The following is a 19399-nucleotide window of genomic DNA, read 5'->3' as shown; positions in this document are numbered from 1 at the left end:
GGTGACAGGTCCAGGCCTCTCCCAGCTCTTGCCTCGGCCCCTGCCCTGGCCTCGCCCACACCCACGTCGGGAACCGGGAGCACAGCTTTCGGTGCCAGTCCTGCTGTGCCCCAGGCACTGGGTGCTGGCCTTTCCCCTCACCCCCTCGTTCCAAACCGGTCTGTCCAGCTGTCCACCCCAAAGAGTGAAGCCTCCCGCCCCACCTCAGACACCCCAAGAAAGCCAGAGTCCAAACGCGTGTGTAACTGTGGGGAGGGAGGATTTACTTGCAGGGGAAGGACAGGGAGGTCACAGAAGCGGTTCACGGCGGTGCGGGGGACCGCAGGGGGCATTCCCGCGGCTCAGGCGTCCCCAACCACGTCGGGGTGCTTCTGCCGCAGGTGCTTGTCCAGGGTGGCCCGCAGGCCGAAGGGCACGCAGCAGTGGGGGCACTTGAAGCGGGGCCCGCCAGGCCCCAGGCCGTGCATGCGGCGGTGGCGGTTGAGTTTGCTGCTCTGGGCGCAGGCGTAGGAGCAGAGCTCGCAGGCATAGGGCCGCTCGCCCGTGTGCGAGCGCCGGTGCACTGTCAGGTTGCTGCTGTTGGTGAAATGCTTCCCGCAGAACTCGCAGCTGCCCCCGGGCCCGGGACCCCGGCTCTTGCCCGCTGGCTTCAGTGTCTTCTTGGGTGACGTCTTCTGGTTCTTCTCGGGGTCAGTTCTCTGCTCCTTGGTGTCAGCTCCCCAGCCGTCCACGCCGGGGCCCACCTGGGCCCCACCGCCAGGAGCCCCAGGTTCCTGGACCCCCGCCGTGGCGGCTGCTCCGGCCCCCTCTCCGCCGCTGCACTGGAGGAGGCTGGCCGGGGCGGCGGCATGGGCGGCCGGCTCCGGAGGGGCGGCGGACGCCTGCTCCCGACTGGCATCGGCCACGCAGGGGCTCTGGGGCCGTAGCTGCTGCCGATGGGTCTTCTTGTGGCGGTTGAGCTTGCTGCTCTGGGCGCAGGCATAGGGACACTGGTCACAGGCGTAGGGCCGCTCACCAGTGTGCGAGCGCATGTGCACCTTCAGGTTGCTGAAGGAGCTGAGGGTCTTCTTGCACACGGGGCAGGTGGGGCTCCGCCGGGTGGGACCCAGCCGGGGGCCCCTGGCCTCGGCTTCTGGCCCCGCCACCGCCGACACGGCAGCAGCCACCTCGGCCAGGCCCAGCAGCGGGGCCTCTGGGGCCTCGGGTTCCGTCTGGTAGATGGACAGTCCGTGGTCCCACTGGGCGTGGCGCAGCAGTTTCCAGGCTCCCGTGAACTGTCGGCCGCAGCGGAGGCAGCTCAAGGCCTTCAGGTCCTCGCGTTCTGCAGAGAAGAGAAGGGCCAGGGGTTAGTGTGTCAGGCAAGTCAGAGCAGTTGCTGTTCACAGCTGCTGGCTGGACACCTGCTGGGGGAGAGGCTCTATTCCAGGAGCTGAGAGGCAGCAGTAAGAGGCGAGACTCCCTGCCCTCAGGAAGCTGGTGTTCAGAGAGGTGGGTGGACAGACAAGAAGCAAGGAAAATCCGTGCAGTGGATGATAAGTACTTGGGGATTTTCTTTGTGTTTGAAAAATCTTCAAGAAAAACTTAAAAGAGCAGAGGGCTTCCCAGGTGGCGCAGTGGTTGCGAGTTCGCCTGCCGATGCAGGGGACACGGGTTCGTGCCCAGGTCCGGGAAGACCCCACGTGCCGCAGAGCGGCTGGGCCTGTGAGCCATGGCCGCTGGGCCTGCACGTCCGGAGCCTGTGCTTCACAACGGGAGAGACCACAACAGTGCGAGGCCCGCGTACCGCAAAAAAAAAAAAAAAGAAAAAAAAAAGTTAGAGCAGTGATGGATGGGGGGGTGTTATTTTATTACTGGGGTTAGGAAGGCCTTGCTGAACAGGTGATCCAGTTCAGTGTGCTAGGCACCTGCCACCTGCCACACTCAGCTCCCTCTCACAACTTTCCTTCAAGGCAGGAAATAAGACCTCCATTTTCCAGACGGGAGAACTGAGGCAAAGAGACCTTTCCCCAAGGTCACACAGCTAGGAATGGGTGGAGCTGGGGTTTCAACCCAGAAACCCAGGGGGTGGGAGATAGAGGTTTTCAAGAAAAAAGATTGGTTTAATAATCAGAACAGCTCTTGATAACTGAGTGGGTTTCTGTGCCAGGCCCCAGGCTCCTGGGTCCCACACATGATCCCCTTTTCCTGCCTTACAGAAGAGGGAGCCAAGGTCTAAATGGGGAGAAGGCTTAGCAGCCACCTAGAGAGGTAGGGGTGCAGACGGTGAGCTAGGTTCCCCTCCCTCTTTATGGAACCCAAATCAAGACACTCCAGGTATTGTCAGTAAGGTACTGCCAGATCTATTTGCCTTCATGTCTTAGATGGGGGTGGCTTTCCTGATGCAACACCAGGGTCAAGAGCATGGGTGGGGTTGGAGAGGGCCAGCCTGGCCTGACTTCCAGCTGGCTCTCCTGCTCCCTAGCTGTGTGACCTTGGGCAAGAAATACCCCTCTCGGAGCCTCGGTTTCCTCATTTGCTAGAATATGGGGATCCTAGGGGTCTTCTCCCTTTAGACTTGCGGTGAGCTCAGAACCAGCTGAGAGTTGCGATCCGTCAAGCCCTCAGTAAACATTAGCTGAGGTGTCCATCATTCTCCCAAGTCCAAGCACCTAAGAGTGTATTGTTCTAATGATCCCATCACAGCCCCTCCTTTGCCCACCAGGCTCTAACTCTACAGCTGAGCCAATCATAATTCCTCCTCCCCCCCCTCCCACCACAGGACCCTCTCCCTGGCCCAGCCCTGAATATAATTCCATTTCTCAGAAATCCCCAGGAGCACATGGCCCAGAGACTGGAAATCTAGAGCTGTGGATGAGCCCCATAATCGACGCTGACCAAAAGCTCAGCTCGCCAAGAGTCTAGTACCAAGTTAAGAGTTTTAATTCCTACCCAAGGGGAGGAACCCAGGTATCCAGACACCCAGGACCTGGCTCAAAACAGGGCCTTCCCAGCATGCAAGGCTGGGAGATTCCATCAGGGAGGGAAACCAGAAGTCCCTTCCCTGGCTCTGAGCAAATGCCCAGCACCTCAATCAGAAGTGATAAAGAGGTGGAGGGGGTGACAACACCCCCCGGTCCAGCTGGCCTCAGCTCCCCTCCCCCAGGCCGCTGCCCTCCCCAGAGATGCCCCCTGCTGCCACACTGGTCCAGCCACCTGGCCAGTTATTTCTGGCCAAGGGGAAGGAGAAGTGAAACCAGATTGGGGGTGTGTGTATGGCAAATCCCCAGACCAGTCTTCTGGGGCTGGCCACACCCTGTGGGTGGCCCTGCTTCCCTGCCCAGCCCCCATCCTCACCCACCCCCCCCTCACCACCACTAGTCTCAGCCCTAGGACAGGGCAGGCTCTGGCCACGCCTAGGCTGCACCCAGTGGGGAGCCAGAAAGGGGAAGTAGTGCTCACTGCCCCGCCTGTCCAGGTCAGCCCCTTCTCCCACAGGAAGCTGGGCCCTTGAACTTGAGACCAGGGACTGCATTCCGGCTTTACTCACCTGATCTCTGGCAGGGGCTGGGGCCTCTGAAGAGCTGACAGCCCAGCTTCTTGTGGTCCATGAAAGCAGTGATGGCCTCCAACGGGAAAGTCTGCAGGCAGCGGCCGCAGGTCAACAGATCTGGGTGTTTGTCGGTCCACGGCTGGCGGTCTGCAGGGAGGAAGCGGGTGGTGAGCGTGGGGTGGGGCCAGGATGGGGCCTGGGGGTTCCGAGGGAGAGGGGAAACCCGAAAGTCACAACGGGGGCTGGAGGCCAGGACCTGGCGAGGAAAATAAGGCAGGGGGGTTAGTGCGGGTGGGGGGACGCGGGGGGCGGTGCCCCGAGAAGGAGGTCCCACGAGAGAGAGAGAGAGAGAGAGAGAGAGAGAGAGAGAGAGAGAGAGAGAAAGGAAGGAGAGAGGAGAGAGAGGGGAGGGAGGCGGGCGGGCCCGGGGCAGGGGCAGGGGGCGCTCACCGGGAAGGTGCGGGGTCAGCGGCGTCCACGGCGCCCACTGGTTGCGCAGGCCCAGGGCGTGGAAGAGGCCGCCAGCGGGCACGGGGCCGGGGGAGTGGCGGGGTTCGCCCTCGAACCGCCCCGGCGCGGGCATTTCCTTCGGGTTGAAGGGCCCTAGCCGCCGGGCCTGTAGGGGCCGCGGGTCCGGCTCGAGCTTCACATCGATGAAGAGGTCCGGCATCTCCATCTCGTCGTCTGAGTTGGCGGCGGGAGCGGGCTCTCTTCGGCGAGGCATGCAGCCGGCCTTGCGGCGGGACATGGGTCACGGGCAGGCGGACTGGCGGGCGGAGGACTCGCGAGCCGTGCGCGCTCACACCGAAGCGCCCAGGTGAGTGACTGCGGCGACCCGCGGCGAACTCTTACACGTGCTGGCCCGGCCCGTGGCTCCGCCCACCGAGGCGGGGCCTGACGCGAGAGGACTGCCCCACCCTTAGCCAAACTTAATCTGGACCATGCCCCCTGCGTTTCTCTAAGTGATCAAATCTTAACCATAACGAGTTCACACAACCACGCATAGAAACAGCTATTCCTGATCCCGTTTTCGGGCTGGTAGAAACTGAGGCACAAGGTGCCCACACACACCCCCAAGCGAGAAAGTGGTAGGGGCCACGTTTCTACCTAGACGCCTGATAGTAATCTGGTCTGTTCCATTAAACGCACTACAATAAAAGTTCCTCGGGCAAACATTGATTGAGCGCCTACTATGCACCAGGTTCTGGACCAAGTACTGGGGATGCAGCAGGGTACAAAACACAATAACCCTGGCCTCATGCAGTTTATTCGTTCAGGGAGACAGGACTCTCAACAAGATAACTATGTAAAATACAGAGTGCCTTCCGTGACACCTGTCATGGAGAAAAAAAAAAAATCCAGGAAGGATTATAAAGGGACAGGATTACTGGGGTGACGGGTGGGCCTCAATTTTCTCCCCATGCTGGGCCTGCGTATTCTAGGAGTTCTGTAGTGATTAAGTTCTGTATTGATTGAGTTCTGTGAGAAAACGAGGTCAGCTTCAAGGGCGTCTTTTGACCACTTTAAAGCCTTTGGTTTTTCTGAGATGGAAGCCCTGGGAAGGTTTTGAGCAGAGGAGGGTCGTGATCATATACATTGACTCTGCTCTTAGACCTGAGATCGTCTTCAAAACCAAATAGCCAACCGTCTTGCCTCCCTCGGATGGGGCCTCCTCGAACTTCCCTCCTCAAAGCTGCTCTCTCTGATCACTGTTTGAAGTGGCATCAACACCCTGCCCCACCCTTCAACCCTGCGAGTTTTCTTTTCTTCCTGGCACCAACCACATCAGATCTAGAACTGTTTGTTTACTGTCCTCTCACCCCTTCCCCCAACACAAGCCCCCTGAGGTCAGGGCCAGGGTCAGTCCGCCCCTGCCGTGTCCCCAAGCCCAGCACTGAGGGAATTTCACATGCTAATCTCCACTGCAGGCCTGAGGGTTCCTCATATTGTTATTCAGGTCTCAGCTCAATTGTCCTCCTGAGAGCAGAGGACCTCCCTGACCACAGGATCTAAAGGAGCCCCACCCTGCTGAAGGCCTTACAATTTACACTCCATGACCTCCATCTGTCCCCAGTTCCCTCCTGGGCCTCAGGTTTCACATCTGTTACCTAAGGTGGCTTCTTCAGTGCCACCTCCCCTGACCACCCAACCTCCCCCAACCCTGCCACCCATTATCCCATTGCCCTTATTTTATTCCTTTTACATCCTTGTCAAGCCCTGAAGGATCTTGTCGATGTATTTGTTCATGTAATAACCTGTGGTGTCCCTCTCAGCCTCCCTAGAATGTAGGTTCTGAGATGGCAGGAGCCGAGTCTGTCTTGTTTGCAAATAGAGCCCCTAATCGTTCATAGTTCAGTTAACAAATTGTGTATTGAGCTGCTATGTGCATTCTTTCGATATTTGCAGAGGGTCTGCGTACCAGGCACCGGGTCTTGGGGGTCCGCCGGGAAGCCAAGGCCCACAAAGGCCTGCCTTACTGAAACCGTGTGGAAGAAGTGAATTCTGAGCCCACAGCAGCACGTTTCCACCTCAGGCCATACATTTTGCCTTTCAGGGCCTCAGTTTCCCCCTGTGTAAGATGGGGCTGCGGGGAGGGCTGCAGGAATGACCGCCTCTCCCAGCTGCTGCTCTCCAAGGCTTTTTGCCTGGTGTGTGGCTGCTGAGAGCATGATCAAGTAGGGAAGGTGGGGTTCGGACTGGAGGTGAGGGGTAGGAGTGTGCACGTGTAGGGGGATGGGGGTGCCAAGTCCAATCTGCACTTAACTCAGACGGGAGGCGCCTCAATTTCTTCTTCTGTAAAATGGGTATCCTGGACGTCCCCACCTCGCAGACTGGTGGATCAGCTCTAAGCGCTGGGCCAAGCCGCTGGCAGGGTGGCGCCCGGGTCTGTGCTGGCTTCCGAGCCCGCGAGCCCGCCCGAGACCACGTGGGGCGGTGGCGGCGCGGGCGGAACCCAGGCTCGGCGGCTCGTGGCCCGCCCGGGCCTCTGCAGCTGGGGCGCCGGCGGAAGTGGGTGCTCCAGCCGCTGCAGACCTCGGTGAGTGCGGGATTGTTGCTGGTGGGTTGCGAGCACTTTCCCGCTCCCCGGCACCGGCCCGGGACGCCCACCCGCGTGCAAGACCGGGAGTGGCGGCAAGAGTCAAGTCCGCGCCTGCAACGCCGGCTGCTGGGACGTTCTTGTCCCCGAACGCCTGCACCCGGGACTCTGGTTCCGAACGCAGCAGCGCACACACTCCCGCGCCCGGGGTGGAGGTGGGGGCGGAATGCACCCCCTCGGGAAAACAATAACGACGACGATATTATAACAGTAATAACGGCTGCAGTCTTGAGACTCCCGCCTTTCCCGGAGTGGAATCGCTCGCCTAATCTGAGCCGGGAGGTGGGAAGAACGTCCAGCCCAGGGCGGAGTGGGGAGTGGACGCCTGAGGGCCGGGAGGACCTACTTAGTGTAAGAAAAGGAGAGCGATGCGTGGCCAGAGCGGAATTGAAAGGAAACTGACCGGCCCAGTGGGCGGAGGTTGGGGGGGTGGGATTCTGCATTTGGGGTCCCGATCCTCACGGGGTTTGTGTGTGTATGTGTGTGTGTGGCCCATTTAACTAATTTGCATCCAGACAGGGCCCACCCATGAGGTGGGTGTAGGCTGGTCAGTATCTCGGTTAAGCTGGTAACTCAGCTGGTTCTCTACCTGGCAACTGAAGGGTTAGTTTGTCCACGGAACAGATCGTTCCCATTTTCTAGAAAGTGAGCACTGAGGCCCCAGGGATGGAAGTCTGTGAATCTCCTGGCCCTGCCATTGACCAAAGCGATGGGCACTTTAGTTTTTCTAGTGGGAAAGGGGTTTGGACATTTTTTCCTGAAACCTGGGCAGGAAATCCTTGGCTTGGAGACTGACAGGATAAAGGACTCTCAGCCTTGGTCACCAGGGAGAATGGATAATACCTGCTTTTGCTGTCTTGGGCACACCCTATGTGACCTTTCTCAAACCAGTTTCTTATCAGGTCACACCTTGACTCCCAAACCTCCAAGGACTCCCCTATGCTGGCTGAAAAAAACTGCCCTGCTCCCAGGGCAGGGGTGATGGCCCTGACTCTTGTTATCAGACCAGCCTGGATTTGCTCCCTTTTCCTGCCAATCACAAGCTTGCACCCAGTCAATGATTTGGCATCATCCAGCTTCAGTTTTCTCTTCGGGAAAATGGGGCTTGTGCAGGTATGACCAAATCTTTTTTTTTTCCTCCCTAATGTAGAAAACATGACTAACATGTTTAATTAGTCATGTAATTAAACATGTTTAATCCAGGGATTGAACGTAACTCTTTGTCCACTTGCATAATTCCCATCAGTCCTTCATTAAGTACTAGCCCTAGAGAGGAGAGTGTTTCTCCTAAAATACTTAAGTGTTAACCTAGGTTGGGAGAGAAAGCCCTGGGAGCTGATGACCCTTGACTAAACTGGGAATGCAGTGGTCAGATACATTAGAAAATGTATATATCCCTTAATCTCATTCACAGCCAGTAATGGTGAGATCATGAAAATGTACCAATCCCATTAATTCCATTCACTGTGGTCTTGCCCATCAGGCAAAAACCAGGGAGTCTTCCTCGGCTTTGCTCAGTCCATTAGCAAATAGTGAGGGCTCTCAACCCTCAAAAGATAGCCTAATCCAATCACTTCTCCCCACCCCAACCCCCAACCCCCATCCCAGACACCTGTCATCTTCCACACCGCCCACTGCAGTGGCTTCCTCACCAGGCTGTCTGCTTCTCCCTTTGCTCTCATAGTCCATTCTTCCTTGCAGCAGGCAGAGGGATCCCGTGATTACCGCAAGTCAGACCCTGCCCCTCCTCTGCTCAGAACCAGCCCCCGGCGAGACCCAAGTCCTCAAGCCCCTGCACATTCTGCCCTTGCCCCAGCCGCCTGCATACTGGCCTCCTTGCTGTGCCTCAGTCTCCCTTCCATGGGCTTTGCATTTGCTGCTCCCTCGAACTGCAATGCTTTCCCCCCAGATCTCCACATGGCTCAATTCCTCATTTCATTCTGGTCTTTGCTCCAAAGTAACCTTATCAGAGAGATCTTTCCTGAGCCCCTTCCTGGAAACCACCTCTTATCCCCCAGGCAGGGCCAGGTGTCTGCTCTGGGCTCCTGAGGCCCCCGGGCTCCTTCATTCCAGCCCTGCCCACTCTGGGTTGTCATTGTCTGGAGACCTAGTGTGTGTCATCCACTGGACTGAGAGCCCAGGAGGGCAGGGCTGGGCTCTTTCACTCCCAGCTGTGTCTCTAGCACCACCCAGCATGGGCCAGGCACAGGGCAGGCACTCAGATAACAGGGGGAGTGAATCCTTCCACAAATGTTTACTGAGTCCCCCCTGGCTGCCAGGCCCTAATTAGGGCTGGGGATGGAGCTGTGAAGTAATCAGATATGTCCCTTCTCTCGAAGGCTTATGTTCTGTGGCAGAACAGACAGCGCATAGGCAAACAAGTAAATGCATATTGTCAGGAGGTGATAGTGCTGTGGCAAAAAAAGATACTGCAGGGTGAAAGGGCTATTATTTTCCTCCCTGTAAAGATGATGTTTGAGCAGCGAGCTGAATGAAGTAAGGGAGGAAGGTGAGTCATGTATCTGGAAATATATATATGTCTCCCAAATGGAAGAGGGTTCCAGTCAGTAAGAACAGCACGTGCAAAGGCCCTGAGGCAGGAATGTGCTTGGCATTTTCAGGGACTGACACCGGTGACCAAAGGGTAGAAGGGTGGGAGATGAGGTCAGAGAGGTGATAGAGCCTTGTAGCCATCGTGAGGACTTTTGCTTTTGCGCTGGGTGGGATAGGAGCCATGGGAGGCCTCTGAGCAGAGGAGGGGTGTGATCAGACTTAGTTCTAACAGGAAGACCCCTCTGACAGCCATGTGGGGAACAGACTGGGGTGAAGGTGGAGGCCAGGAGCCCAGTGGGGAGGCTACTGAAATAGTCCAGGTGGGAGGTGATGGTGGCTAGACCGAGGAAGGGTCAGAGCAGGGATGGTGAGAAGTTCCCAGATGCTGGATGTATTTTTCAGGGTGGAGCTGACAAACTTGACTGAAGGATTGGTTGTGGGTGGGAGAGAAAGTGAGGAGTCCAGGATACTGCGGATGTCCTTTGCCTGTGCGATCAGCAACCTCCCCCTGAAAGATCTTCCTGACAGCCCTAGGAGGTCTTTTTTTAATGTTTCATTTCACGGATGAGGAACCGGATCAGGGAGGCTGCTCCTAGAGTTGCAGTGATCTGCCCAGACCCCTTGTAGTGAATCTGGGAGGGCTGGGACCCACCCGCTCTCCCCCAGACCACACCCTCATCCCCTATGCCAGGTGGTGAGCTGCGGCCTGCCGCAGGTTCTCATATGGCTCAAGAGCTGAGAGTGGGTTTTGCATTTTTAAGTGGTTGAAAAACTAAAAAAATCTTTTGTGGCGCATGAAAGTATATAAAATTCAATATCAGTGTCCCAAGAAGTAAGGTTTTATTGGAGCACCGCCATGTTTCCACGTGTTGCTGTATTGTCTGGCCACTTTCCTCCTACTCTGGCAGAGCTGAATAGTTGTGACAGAGACAGAGACAGGCCCTTGAAGCCTAAAATATTTACCATTGCGCCCTTGACAAAGGAGATTTGCTGACCTTTGCTATATGTTCTGCTAATAAGATTTGGGCCAGCAGCGGGGGTGTCCTATCAGGAGGACTTGGCAGGTAGTTACAAAGGGCCTGGGAAAGATCCAGGTGAGGGACAGAAAGAGGTTTGGGGAGTGCGTGACAGTAAGGCTAGGAGAGGGAGTTCAGATTCCTGAGGGAGGATCTAACATTTTTTAAGGGACGCGGAAGCATTCCGATATGTCCCTTCCTTTTTAAAAACTAGAATTTCAAAGTTCTTTTGAAAAGGTTATACAGATTCAAAACGGCTCCAAATTCAAACAGAATTTAAAAGGTGAAAAAAGGTAGACAGCTAAAAGTCTCCACCCCGGGCCCTCCATGGGCTGAATGACCCATGTGCGTTTGCAGTTTTTTTTGTTTGTTTGGTTGGTTTTAGGCCGTGCCACACGTCTTGTGGGATCTTTGTTCCCCAACCAGGGATCGAACCCAGGCCTCCAGCAGTGGAAGTGCCGAGTCCTAACCACTGGACTGCCAGGGAGGTCCCTGTTTGCAGTTTTCTTGGAGACTGTCAAACTGCCCCTCTTTGAGTGTCCGTGAGGCTGTGAATATGTTCATGTGTTCAGTAGTCATTGTTACCCACCGTCCATCTGTTTGTCTGTATCAGTGGTTCTGAACCAGAGGTGATTTTTTTTTTTTGTCCCCCAGAGGACATTTGGCAATAGATGGAGATCTTCTTTTTAAAAAAATGGCTTTATTGGGTTGTAATTCTCCTACCAAAGTATTCACCAGTGGAGACATTTTTGGTTGTCGCAGCAGCTTGGGGTAAGGGTGGGGGACGCTCCTGCATCTAGCGTGTAGAGGCCAGGGATGCTGCCCAAACCCTACACCTATGCACAGGACAGCACCTTACAACGCGACAAAGAATGGTCCAGGCCCAACTGTCAATAGAGCCGAAGTTGAGAAGCCCTGGTCCTTTGCTCTGCAGGATCCTTTCTTGCAAGGAGCTGACAGTTGAGCTGCAGAGACAGGAAGAGCCTCACAAGAAAAAGGACAATCCCAATCACCCCTGTACGGTGAGTGGCCCTGGGATGGGACGCTGGGTGCCTGATGCGTGTCAGTCACTTCAGTTAATCACTTTAGAGAAGAGGTGACTGAGCCACAGGGAGGGGAGGGGTGCACCTGCCTGAAACTTAGGTCCTTCTCTCTCCCTCCTACTCACGAAGCCAGCATCTCCCTGCATGCAATCAACAGCAGTGCAGTGGCCGGGGAGGGTGAATTAAGAGTTTGGGATTAACATATCACCACACTACTATATGTAAAACAGATAACAAGGACCTACTGTAGAGCACAGGGAACTCTACTCAATATTCTGTAATAACCTATAAGAGAAAAAAATTTGAAAAAGAATATATATATATATATACACATATATATGTGTAACTGAATCGGTTTGCTGTACACCCGAAACTAACACAACATTGTAAACCAACTATACTTCAATAAAAACAAACCCCCCCCAAAAAAAAAAAAAAACAAACCCCCAAAAAACAAAAAAAAACCCACCCCAAACCAACAACAACAAAAAACCCCAAAAAAACCCCAAACACCTCAGTGCAGTGGCATGTAATATGTTCCAGGCCAGTGCTTAACCTGCACGTTTGTTAGGTCACTTAGTCCCCGTGACAACCCTGTCAGGTTGGTCCTCTTATCACCCCCATTTTATAGATGGGGAAACTGAGGCACAGACCGTTTAAGCAACTTACCCTAGGTCACACAGCAATACTGATACTAATACAGTCTGTATTCAACTGTAACTTTATGGAGAACCTAGTACATAATAGGCCCCATCCTGCATGAGCCTGTTGAATCCTGATAACAAGGCAAGGTGGCCAGCCATTGGTGCCATTCCTCCACACAATGGAAGAGGAAACTGTCTCTTGCTTGAGGTCACCCAGATAAGCAGGCCTGGGAGCTCACTCTCCATTCATTCCAGCAGAAACAGTATTTAAGGAGCCTGGTCCCTGTGCCACTTAGTGAGCTGGGGGCACAGCAGTGCGAAGAAAGCAAGGTCACTGCCTGTGGGGAGGCAGCCATCTCGCAGGGAGAAAGACCAAAGCAGAAAAATAAATAGACAACGTCATGTGCAGGAGTGGTGTGTGCGACAAAGAATGAGGAAGCCCGTTTGGACGGAGGGGGCTGAGGGGTAGATCTTGAAGGCAGGGTGGTCAGGGAAGGGGAGAGGAGGTACAGGCAGAGGGAACCGCAAGTACCAGGGCCCACCAAGGGGCCGCGCCAGGCATGCCTGAGGCCCAGCAAGGAGGCCAGTGTGGCCGGGTGGAGAGGGTAAGCGCCGCGCTCGGCGAGGGTGCTGGCCGGATCTGGAGCATTCAGGGCCTTGAGGGCTGTGGTGAGGACTTTGGCTTTGACTCTGAGCAAGACAGAAGCCAGGGGGAGGGCTCCGAGCAGAGGCGGGATATGATCTGACTCAGGTGTTAACAGGATCCCTCTGGCCGTGTGTGCGGACAAACTGGCAGGGGGTGAAGGTGGAACTGGGAGTCCAGTGAGGAGTTGACTTCAGTAGTCCAGGCAGGAAGTGACGGTGGCTGGACCGAGATGTTGGCAGTGGACAGAGTGAGAGCTATTATGTTGTGAATACATATACACTTTTTTTTTTAATTAAAAAAATGTATTTTCCCCGAGTGTTTTTTTTTTTTTCTTCTTTTTTTTTTGGCTGCCTCAGTTCCCCGACCAGGGATTGAACCCCGGCCACTGTAGTGAAAGTGCCCGATCCTAACCACTAGACCAGGGAACTTACACCCTCCCCCCGCCCCCGCCCAAGTATTTCTTTCTTTGTCTTTTATGATCTTGATATTTTCGAACCACAGGATAATTTGTTTTTTTTTGTAGAACGTCCCTCAATTTGAGTTGCCTCATGATTAGATTCAGGTCATCCGTTTTTGGCAGGAAAACCACGGAAGTGGTGCCCTGCCCTCAGTGTATCACATCAGGATGCACACGGTGTCTGTTTGTCCTATTACTGCACATGTTGGCGTCCATGCCTAAGTTAGGGTGGTGCCCACCAGGTTTCTCCACCATAAAGTTACTCTTTAGTCTTTACAAGGAGTATCTTGTGAGGAGGTACTTTAAGGCTTTGTAGATATCCTGGACCTTCTGAAACGTTCACTGACAAGTTTTAGCATCCCTTGACAATTTTAGCTGCCGTTGTACGATGCGGATTTTTCCCTCTCCCCCTTTATGTATTTCTTCATTTATCTATTTACAGTAAGTATGGACTCATGGATTTGGCCCTTTCAAGCTGACTCCTGTGTGACTGGGAATTTGTTTGGAAGATCGCATTTCATGATGGATCGGATGGGCTGTGTGTGAGAGAAGAGAGGAGGCCAGGACTCGTTCTTTCAGCAAATATATTTATCGCCAGGGACTGGGGATAAAGCTGTGATCAAAGCAGTGCAAAGGCCCTGCTCTCGTGGACCCCATGAATGGTGGTGCCAGTTCCTGGGAAGACGGGGACTGGGTGAGGGGTGGCACAGATTTTAGGAGGGGGACTCAGGAATTGGGTTTTGGTCAGGTTAAGTGGAGGTGGGGTAGACAGCGCTCTGCTCCCAGGCCTCCGGGCTCCCTCTTCCTGTAGCCCCACACTCCCCATAATGGCTCCCTGCTCTTCTTCTTCACCCAACAGCCAGGATAATGCAGACTCCACTGACCACTACTGTGCCCGTGCTCCGGCTCCCCCGGGGCCCTGATGGCTTGAGCCGAGGCTTTGCCCCCGACGGACGCAGAGCCCCCCTGAAACCGGTGGTTCCTGAAATCCCGGAGTCTCAAGAATCGCGGGAATCCCAGGAACAGCGGGCCCGAGCCACCCTTCGGGAGCGCTACCTCCGCAGCCTGCTGGCCATGGTGGGGCGCCAGGTGAGCTTCACGTTGCACGAGGGTGTGCATGTGACCGCCCACTTCGGAGCCACTGACCTGGACGTGGCCAACTTCTACGTGTCGCAGCTGCAGACTCCGATAGGCGTGCAGGCTGAGGCGCTGCTCCGGTGTAGTGACATTATCTCATACACCTTCAAACCGTAAAGATGTTATCGTGTTCATCTTTCTTCCTTGGGCGTAGCCACAGCCTCCCAGGCCTCCATATGCTCCTGAGCTTGGACCTCTGGGCCCCAGAGAGTTCGGAACACCCTTGGAATTTTGAGCCAAGCTTCAAGCAACTCTGGCTTCTTGGGACAGTAAAATTCTGCGGCCCCAGGAGTTCTAGATCCTCTTGAAAGGAAGGCTGTACCTCACAGAACTCTAAACTGTACAGATATATGGGCCTCATGCCCATTCCTGAAGATTCCGGGTGGAGAAAGGGAATAAAGGAAGGCAAATTGTCTAGTGGGAAATTGTCTGTTGAAGAGGCTGCAAAGGTCAGCCACCCTGGAAATACTCCCCTCCTGCCAAAGTACCAGTTATCCCAGGAAAATTTGCCTCCTTTTTTTTTTTTTTTAATGTACCCTATAGGGATTGAGCCAGACTTAGGTAGTAGAAGGGTGGCTATCCACGGGCTGAATCCCATGCAGCTGGGCCAGGAAGGGGAGGACACGTCAAGGGAGTGGGAGGAACTCCGATAAAGGTGTGGTGATTGGACCTCCCGCTAGTCTCTGGGAACGCTGGAGCGACCTGGATGCCAGACTTGGGAGATCTGGACTTGATTTCTTTTTCGGGTGGTCTAGGATGTCCGTAACGAGTTGCGCGGCTCGCATTGGGTCACATGGTCACGCGCAAGGGCTCCTCCTATTGCCTGGCCTCTGGGTGGGTAGAGTCGCTTCCCCGCCCATACGGGGACTGGTTGGGACCTGTCTAACCCTGTGTGGCGGCACCACTGGGAAAAGGCAAGAGGATTAAGGGTTAGGGTGAAACTTTGCCCTTTCTCCATTTCACCCCAGCTGTGTAGCGTGGCCGTCCGTATCACTCGCTTTACTTAGCCCCATTACTAGTAGTCTTTCAGCAGATTTGTTTTTATTTATTTATTTGGCCGCCGCGGGCGGCATGCGGGATCTTAGATTCCGGGCCAGGGATCAAACCCTTGCCCCCTGCAGTGGAAGCGCCGAGTCCTAACCACTGGATCGCCAGGGAATTCTCTCAGCAGATTTACTTTTTTTTTTTTTGCTGTACGCGGGCCTCTCACTGTTGTGGCCTCTCCCGTTGCGGAGCACAGGCTCCGGACGCGCAGGCTCAGCGGCCATGGCTCACGGGCCCAGCCGCTCCGCGGCATGTGGGATCTTCCCGGACCGGGGCACGAACCCTCTTCCCCTGCATCGGCAGGCGGACTCTCAACCACTGCGCCACCAGGGAAGCCCAGATTTACTTTTAAAAAGTAATTTCTGCCCCGTCTGTAGTCCCATCTATTTAAGAAGGTAAGTGAAGATTCCATTAAATATGGATGAGATTTGCTTTGTTCCTCCTCAGTCGTCAAAGCGCGGTGGCCAGTGAAGTTGAATGAAGCATGTGGAGAGCCTCAGCTCCCATATGTCCATTCACAGAGCTACCTTTGGCGACTCCTGGGCCTAGCTTCGAGTTGCCTAAGCAACGATGTCGCCTGCTCCTCCCCATGTATCCTTTTTTGGTTTTAGCTCCTCCTTCCCCGAGTTGCCTGTTGGGCTGGGATAGCGTGGAGAAAGTGCGGCTGCGAATACTAAGCGACTGAATCGAGCCCTTGTCGGGGCGTGGCTTGAGTTCGTGCTAGTTCGCTACTGGCTCCGTGATCTACCTGGTCCATCGCCCGGTATTTTGGTTGGCAGATTGGTCCCTTGCTTTTGGCATTTCTTCCTTCGTTCAGTTTTTTAAAAAACTTAAATCAGGGCTATAATATTCCTTATGGGCTCCTATTTCAATTTTTAAATTTAAATTGTATTTTATACAACGCTATCCAAATACAGAGGGTTATTGATGAAGCTGCAGTCTGCAAATGGAAGGCTAGAGACTAACCAGCAAGTGGGGACTGGCTTCGTCTGCAGGCAGATGGTCCCTCTGTCCGCATCCATCACCTGTACTCATATATTCAACACAGCTTCTGTCGCCTTCCCTTTCAAGTTCTCCATCTCTTTACTTCTCTCCTTACCAGTTGGCCTAGCCCCACCAAGCAGATATTTTTATTTCTATCAACTCCATTCCCTTCTCCGTGCCTGAGCTCGTGACGAATGTCTGAGAGCCTAAACATTAGTTATCTAGATTAAAGCGGGGAGGCGCGGTGGGGGCGGCTCAGGTTCGCGCTTGCGCGCTGCTCTGGGAGACGGCGTCCACCTCGCCCCGCCCCTCATATTCTGCAGTTCCGGCTCTGCAGATTCACTGCTCACGTTTCTTTTTCCTGTGGCTCTTTCTGCCTTTTGTTTGCCCCCTTTAACAAAGCACGAGACAACTCTACCTGCAAATAACTTAAATTGATTTTCTGCTTTTCTGGGTACTCGGCGGGCTCACCGGCCCTTAACGAAAGTGCGGCTGCGAACGAGCAGGCGCGCACGGGGCTCGGGGGAGGCGCGCTCGAGCTCCCGGCGGCGACGACTACGACGACCAGGAGAGCGGACGGAGGCGGCGCCTGAAGCAGTGGCTGAGCCCATGCCCCGGGACGGCGGGAGGGCCCGGAGAGACAAGTCCGGGGCCCGGGGCATGTCCCCAGGGCCCCCGTGAGGAGGTGGCGGCGGCGATGGAGGTCCCGCCGCAGGAGGCGCCGCCCGAGCCGGGCGCGGACGGCGAAGCCGAGGAGGCCCCCGCCGAGGCCCCGTCTCCCAGCCCCGCATCGCCCCCGGCCGACGGGCGCCTCAAGGCTGCGGCCAAGCGCGTTACATTCCCGTCCGACGAAGATATCGTGTCCGGAGCTGTGGAACCCAAAGACCCGTGGAGACACGGTAGCTACGGCTGGAGCGTGGAGGCGGGCTGGTGGGGGACCTGGGAGTCAGTGCAGAACCCAGCACAGAGGTGGAGCTCAATAAGTTGCACCTAATGATAATTTAAGGAGACAGTCGTCAGTTTAGAGCTGGAGAGTGTTAGAGAGGAGGTGGCTGTTGGGTTGGGAAGGTGAAAAGTAGCTGGTTTATGCTACTCCCCCCCTCACCCCCCCCCAAGGGACGCTGAAGGTGATCTGTTTAGGAATTGAAACGGTGAGCAATCAAAGAAAGTTTGGTGGCTTGGGAGATTAGGAGGGCGGTAGCCTTTGAGTTTACAGTTTCCCAAGAGAAGGATAGAGCAGTCAGGGGAGGAAGAGTGGGTCAACATTGGCGCTGAAAGGGCAGTTGGAGGAGTTTGATGGGCCCATGGGGACAGAAAGGTTAAGTTGCTGTTCTGCAAGCCTCGGGGCAAGGGATGGTCATGTGGTTCACTTCCTTGGGTGAAAGAAGGAAGAGGAATAAACCTGGATTATGGCTCTAGACCAGTCAGTAGATCCTGGGGCTGGGAAAAGGGAGTCAAAGTAAACAAACTTGCCAGAAAAGTAGCAGAGTTGGTGGTCAGTTTGGGGGTGGGTAAGATAGAGGAGATATTCAGTCTTGGCCTTAAGAAAAGTCACTGCGTGCCTCCTTTTCCTCTCCCCCCCAAAAAAGGGAAGCAGAGCATTGTCAGTCATTCAGGAGCAGAGGAACTTTGGAGCCTGGCTCTAGGAGGGTGTTTTTTTTTTTTTCCCCTGAGGAAGCATTGGGGAATTGGAGTTGCCGGTCAGTTGAAGGTGAGAGCATTGAAGTTTGGTGGCTTGAGGTGTGGGGAGAGAGAGCAAGTCCATGGGCTATATGTCCTCTGGAGAAGGTCGGCTCAGTGTTGAAACTGAAAGGGCAGTTGGAAGAGTGTGTTTTATCCATAGGGCTGGGAAGGTGGAAAGTTGCTTCAGGGGTGGATTGGCAGTGTTGAGTCCTGGCCAGGTCTGGCAGTCTTGCTGGGATGGAGCCCGCAAAGAGAGGGATCATCCTGGCCCCGGCTCTACAGAAGTTGGTCTGTTGGCCCTGGGGAGAGAGGAGGAACTGTTGCTAGTCTGTGGGCAGTGGAGGAATTGGTGGCTTTGATGTGAGAGTGGGAGACGTGGGAACTGGAAGCTGAACACACGGGGAACCACCATAAATGCCATCTTGGCCATTAATTGTTAAAGAGACGGTGGTTAATTTAAAATTCTTGGCCTTGGGAGCCAGCCCAGTCCCTGGGCTCTTGGCCCCAGGAATAGGCGGGCACTTTTGGGTTGGAGGGCTTGGGGGACTGGGGCTGAGGAAGGGAAGAGTTGGAATGGGCCTCGGCTACAGCATGATATCCAGTCCAGGGAGCTCAGCAGGAAGCGGGAAAGACCTGGAGAGGCCGAGCAGGATGGTGATGAGACGGTGCTCCAGTTCAGTCCTGACTCCCATGTACCCGAAGCATAACCTCAGGCTGGGTACCTAACTCCTCAGAGCCTCCGTTTCCCATCTGTAAGTGGGTGAGAATACTACGTCACAGGGTTTCAGAGAGGACTGACTAAGATTGTGTGTGCAAAGTGATTGGCCAGGGTGAGCCTTCATAAAGTCTCAGGGATTGTTGGTCATTTTAGGGGAGATGTTAGGTGCTACTGGTCACTTTAGGGGCCAGCCTAGAGGGGTTGGTTCACGGAGCTGGGACCTGGATGTTTCCGCTTCACAGGCTTCCAGGAGAGGGTCAGAACGGTGGTCCATTTGTGGGCTCGGGGCAAGGGGAAGGGAAGGTGTTCCGTTTGTGGACTTCAGCGTAGTTGGAGATTCTGGCGCGGGGAGGGGTTGGGAGTGGGGGAAAGTTTCTGGTCTGCAGGTTCCCAGAAGGGGAACAGCTGTGTGTTACCAGCTGTTGGGCTTTGGGGAAGCCATTTTTCCTCTCTGAGCCTCCTGTTTCTTTCTCTGCAAATGGAGGTGCTAATTTCTACTGTGGAGTAGTTGTGAGGATTAAATAAGACAGTCCTTGTAAGTTCCTGCCGCATAAATGGCAGCTGCTGTTATCCAGGCGCATTCAGTCCGGTTTTGTTTTTGTTGTTGTTTTTTCTCTTGTGGGCAGTTGTGGAGATGCAGTGAAGGAGTCTGGAGGGGGGAACCCCCGGGGGGGAGGGAAGAATGTCGAGAAAGAGGGTCAGTCGGCGTCTGGCTGGGAGGGGTTGAGAGGATGAGGATGGTCGCTGACTGGTCTGCCCCCCCACCCCGTGGGGTGGAGGTGGTGATAGCTCACGGGCCGGGGGAGTCTCTCATTCCTGGACGTTTAGGGAGGGGCGGCAAGGACGGG

General features: G+C 55.0%; 3 protein-coding genes across 10 annotated transcripts in view; 2 read left to right on the top strand and 1 right to left on the bottom strand.

Moving 5' to 3' along the window:
- Positions 1-244: 244 nt before the first annotated feature.
- Positions 245-4370, bottom strand: ZNF296 (zinc finger protein 296). The gene is made up of 3 exons (XM_022585403.3): positions 3980-4370; positions 3527-3676; positions 245-1321 (listed from the first exon to the last, which is right to left on the bottom strand). Exons 1-3 carry the CDS (start codon positions 4275-4277, stop codon positions 342-344), a joined length of 1428 nt encoding a protein of 475 aa, XP_022441111.1. The 5' UTR covers positions 4278-4370; the 3' UTR covers positions 245-341.
- GEMIN7 (gem nuclear organelle associated protein 7) lies at positions 4233-14627 on the top strand. Of its 7 annotated transcripts, none has more exons than XM_022585405.3 (4): positions 4233-4346; positions 7518-7739; positions 11130-11212; positions 13845-14625. In XM_022585405.3, the coding sequence occupies exons 2-4, from the start codon at positions 7684-7686 to the stop codon at positions 14237-14239; spliced, it is 534 nt and encodes a 177-aa protein (XP_022441113.1). In that variant the 5' UTR covers positions 4233-4346; positions 7518-7683; the 3' UTR covers positions 14240-14625. The 7 variants fall into 7 exon arrangements, with proteins under 7 accessions (XP_022441113.1, XP_089758845.1, XP_089758846.1 ...); XM_089902719.1 differs by having other exon boundaries at positions 4235-4346; positions 7529-7739; XM_022585407.2 differs by lacking the exon at positions 7518-7739 and having other exon boundaries at positions 4321-4346; positions 11130-11217.
- Positions 14628-15432: 805 nt separating this feature from the next.
- The window catches only part of PPP1R37 (protein phosphatase 1 regulatory subunit 37), a 42966-nt gene continuing 38999 nt past the window's right edge, over positions 15433-19399 (top strand). The window contains exons 1-2 of one of the 2 annotated variants that reach the window (XM_022585384.3): positions 15433-15561; positions 15778-17049. In XM_022585384.3, coding sequence (XP_022441092.1) covers positions 16848-17049 — 202 coding nt within the window. In that variant the 5' untranslated portion in view covers positions 15433-15561; positions 15778-16847. Of the gene's footprint in view, positions 15562-15777; positions 17050-19399 lie in introns of those variants that run through there. The other variant, XM_022585386.3, reaches the window with a different exon arrangement.

The sequence above is a fragment of the Delphinapterus leucas genome, chromosome 20 (genome assembly GCF_059928025.1).
Source record: "Delphinapterus leucas isolate spDelLeu-1000000601 "Yukka" chromosome 20, BTC_Dleu_Yukka2, whole genome shotgun sequence".
Classification (NCBI taxonomy): domain Eukaryota; kingdom Metazoa; phylum Chordata; class Mammalia; order Artiodactyla; family Monodontidae; genus Delphinapterus; species Delphinapterus leucas.
The sequence above is the reverse complement of the archived record's forward strand: the minus strand, read 5'-3'. Positions and strand labels throughout refer to the sequence as shown.

What these genes read in the sequence shown, in the direction of transcription:
- ZNF296 (XM_022585403.3), bottom strand. Translation starts at nt 4,277, where the DNA reads ATGTCCCGCCGCAAGGCCGGCTGCATGCCTCGCCGAAGAGAGCCCGCT. An exon ending in GCTGACCCCGCACCTTCCCG is followed by an intron (nt 3,677 to 3,979) that starts GTGAGCGCCCCC and finishes TCCTCCCTGCAG; the next exon opens with ACCGCCAGCCGTGGACCGAC. An exon ending in CAGCCCCTGCCAGAGATCAG is followed by an intron (nt 1,322 to 3,526) that starts GTGAGTAAAGCC and finishes TCTTCTCTGCAG; the next exon opens with AACGCGAGGACCTGAAGGCC.
- GEMIN7 (XM_022585405.3), top strand. Translation starts at nt 7,684, where the DNA reads ATGATTTGGCATCATCCAGCTTCAGTTTTCTCTTCGGGAAAATGGGGC. An exon ending in GGAAAATGGGGCTTGTGCAG is followed by an intron (nt 7,740 to 11,129) that starts GTATGACCAAAT and finishes TTTGCTCTGCAG; the next exon opens with GATCCTTTCTTGCAAGGAGC. An exon ending in GGACAATCCCAATCACCCCT is followed by an intron (nt 11,213 to 13,844) that starts GTACGGTGAGTG and finishes TTCACCCAACAG; the next exon opens with CCAGGATAATGCAGACTCCA.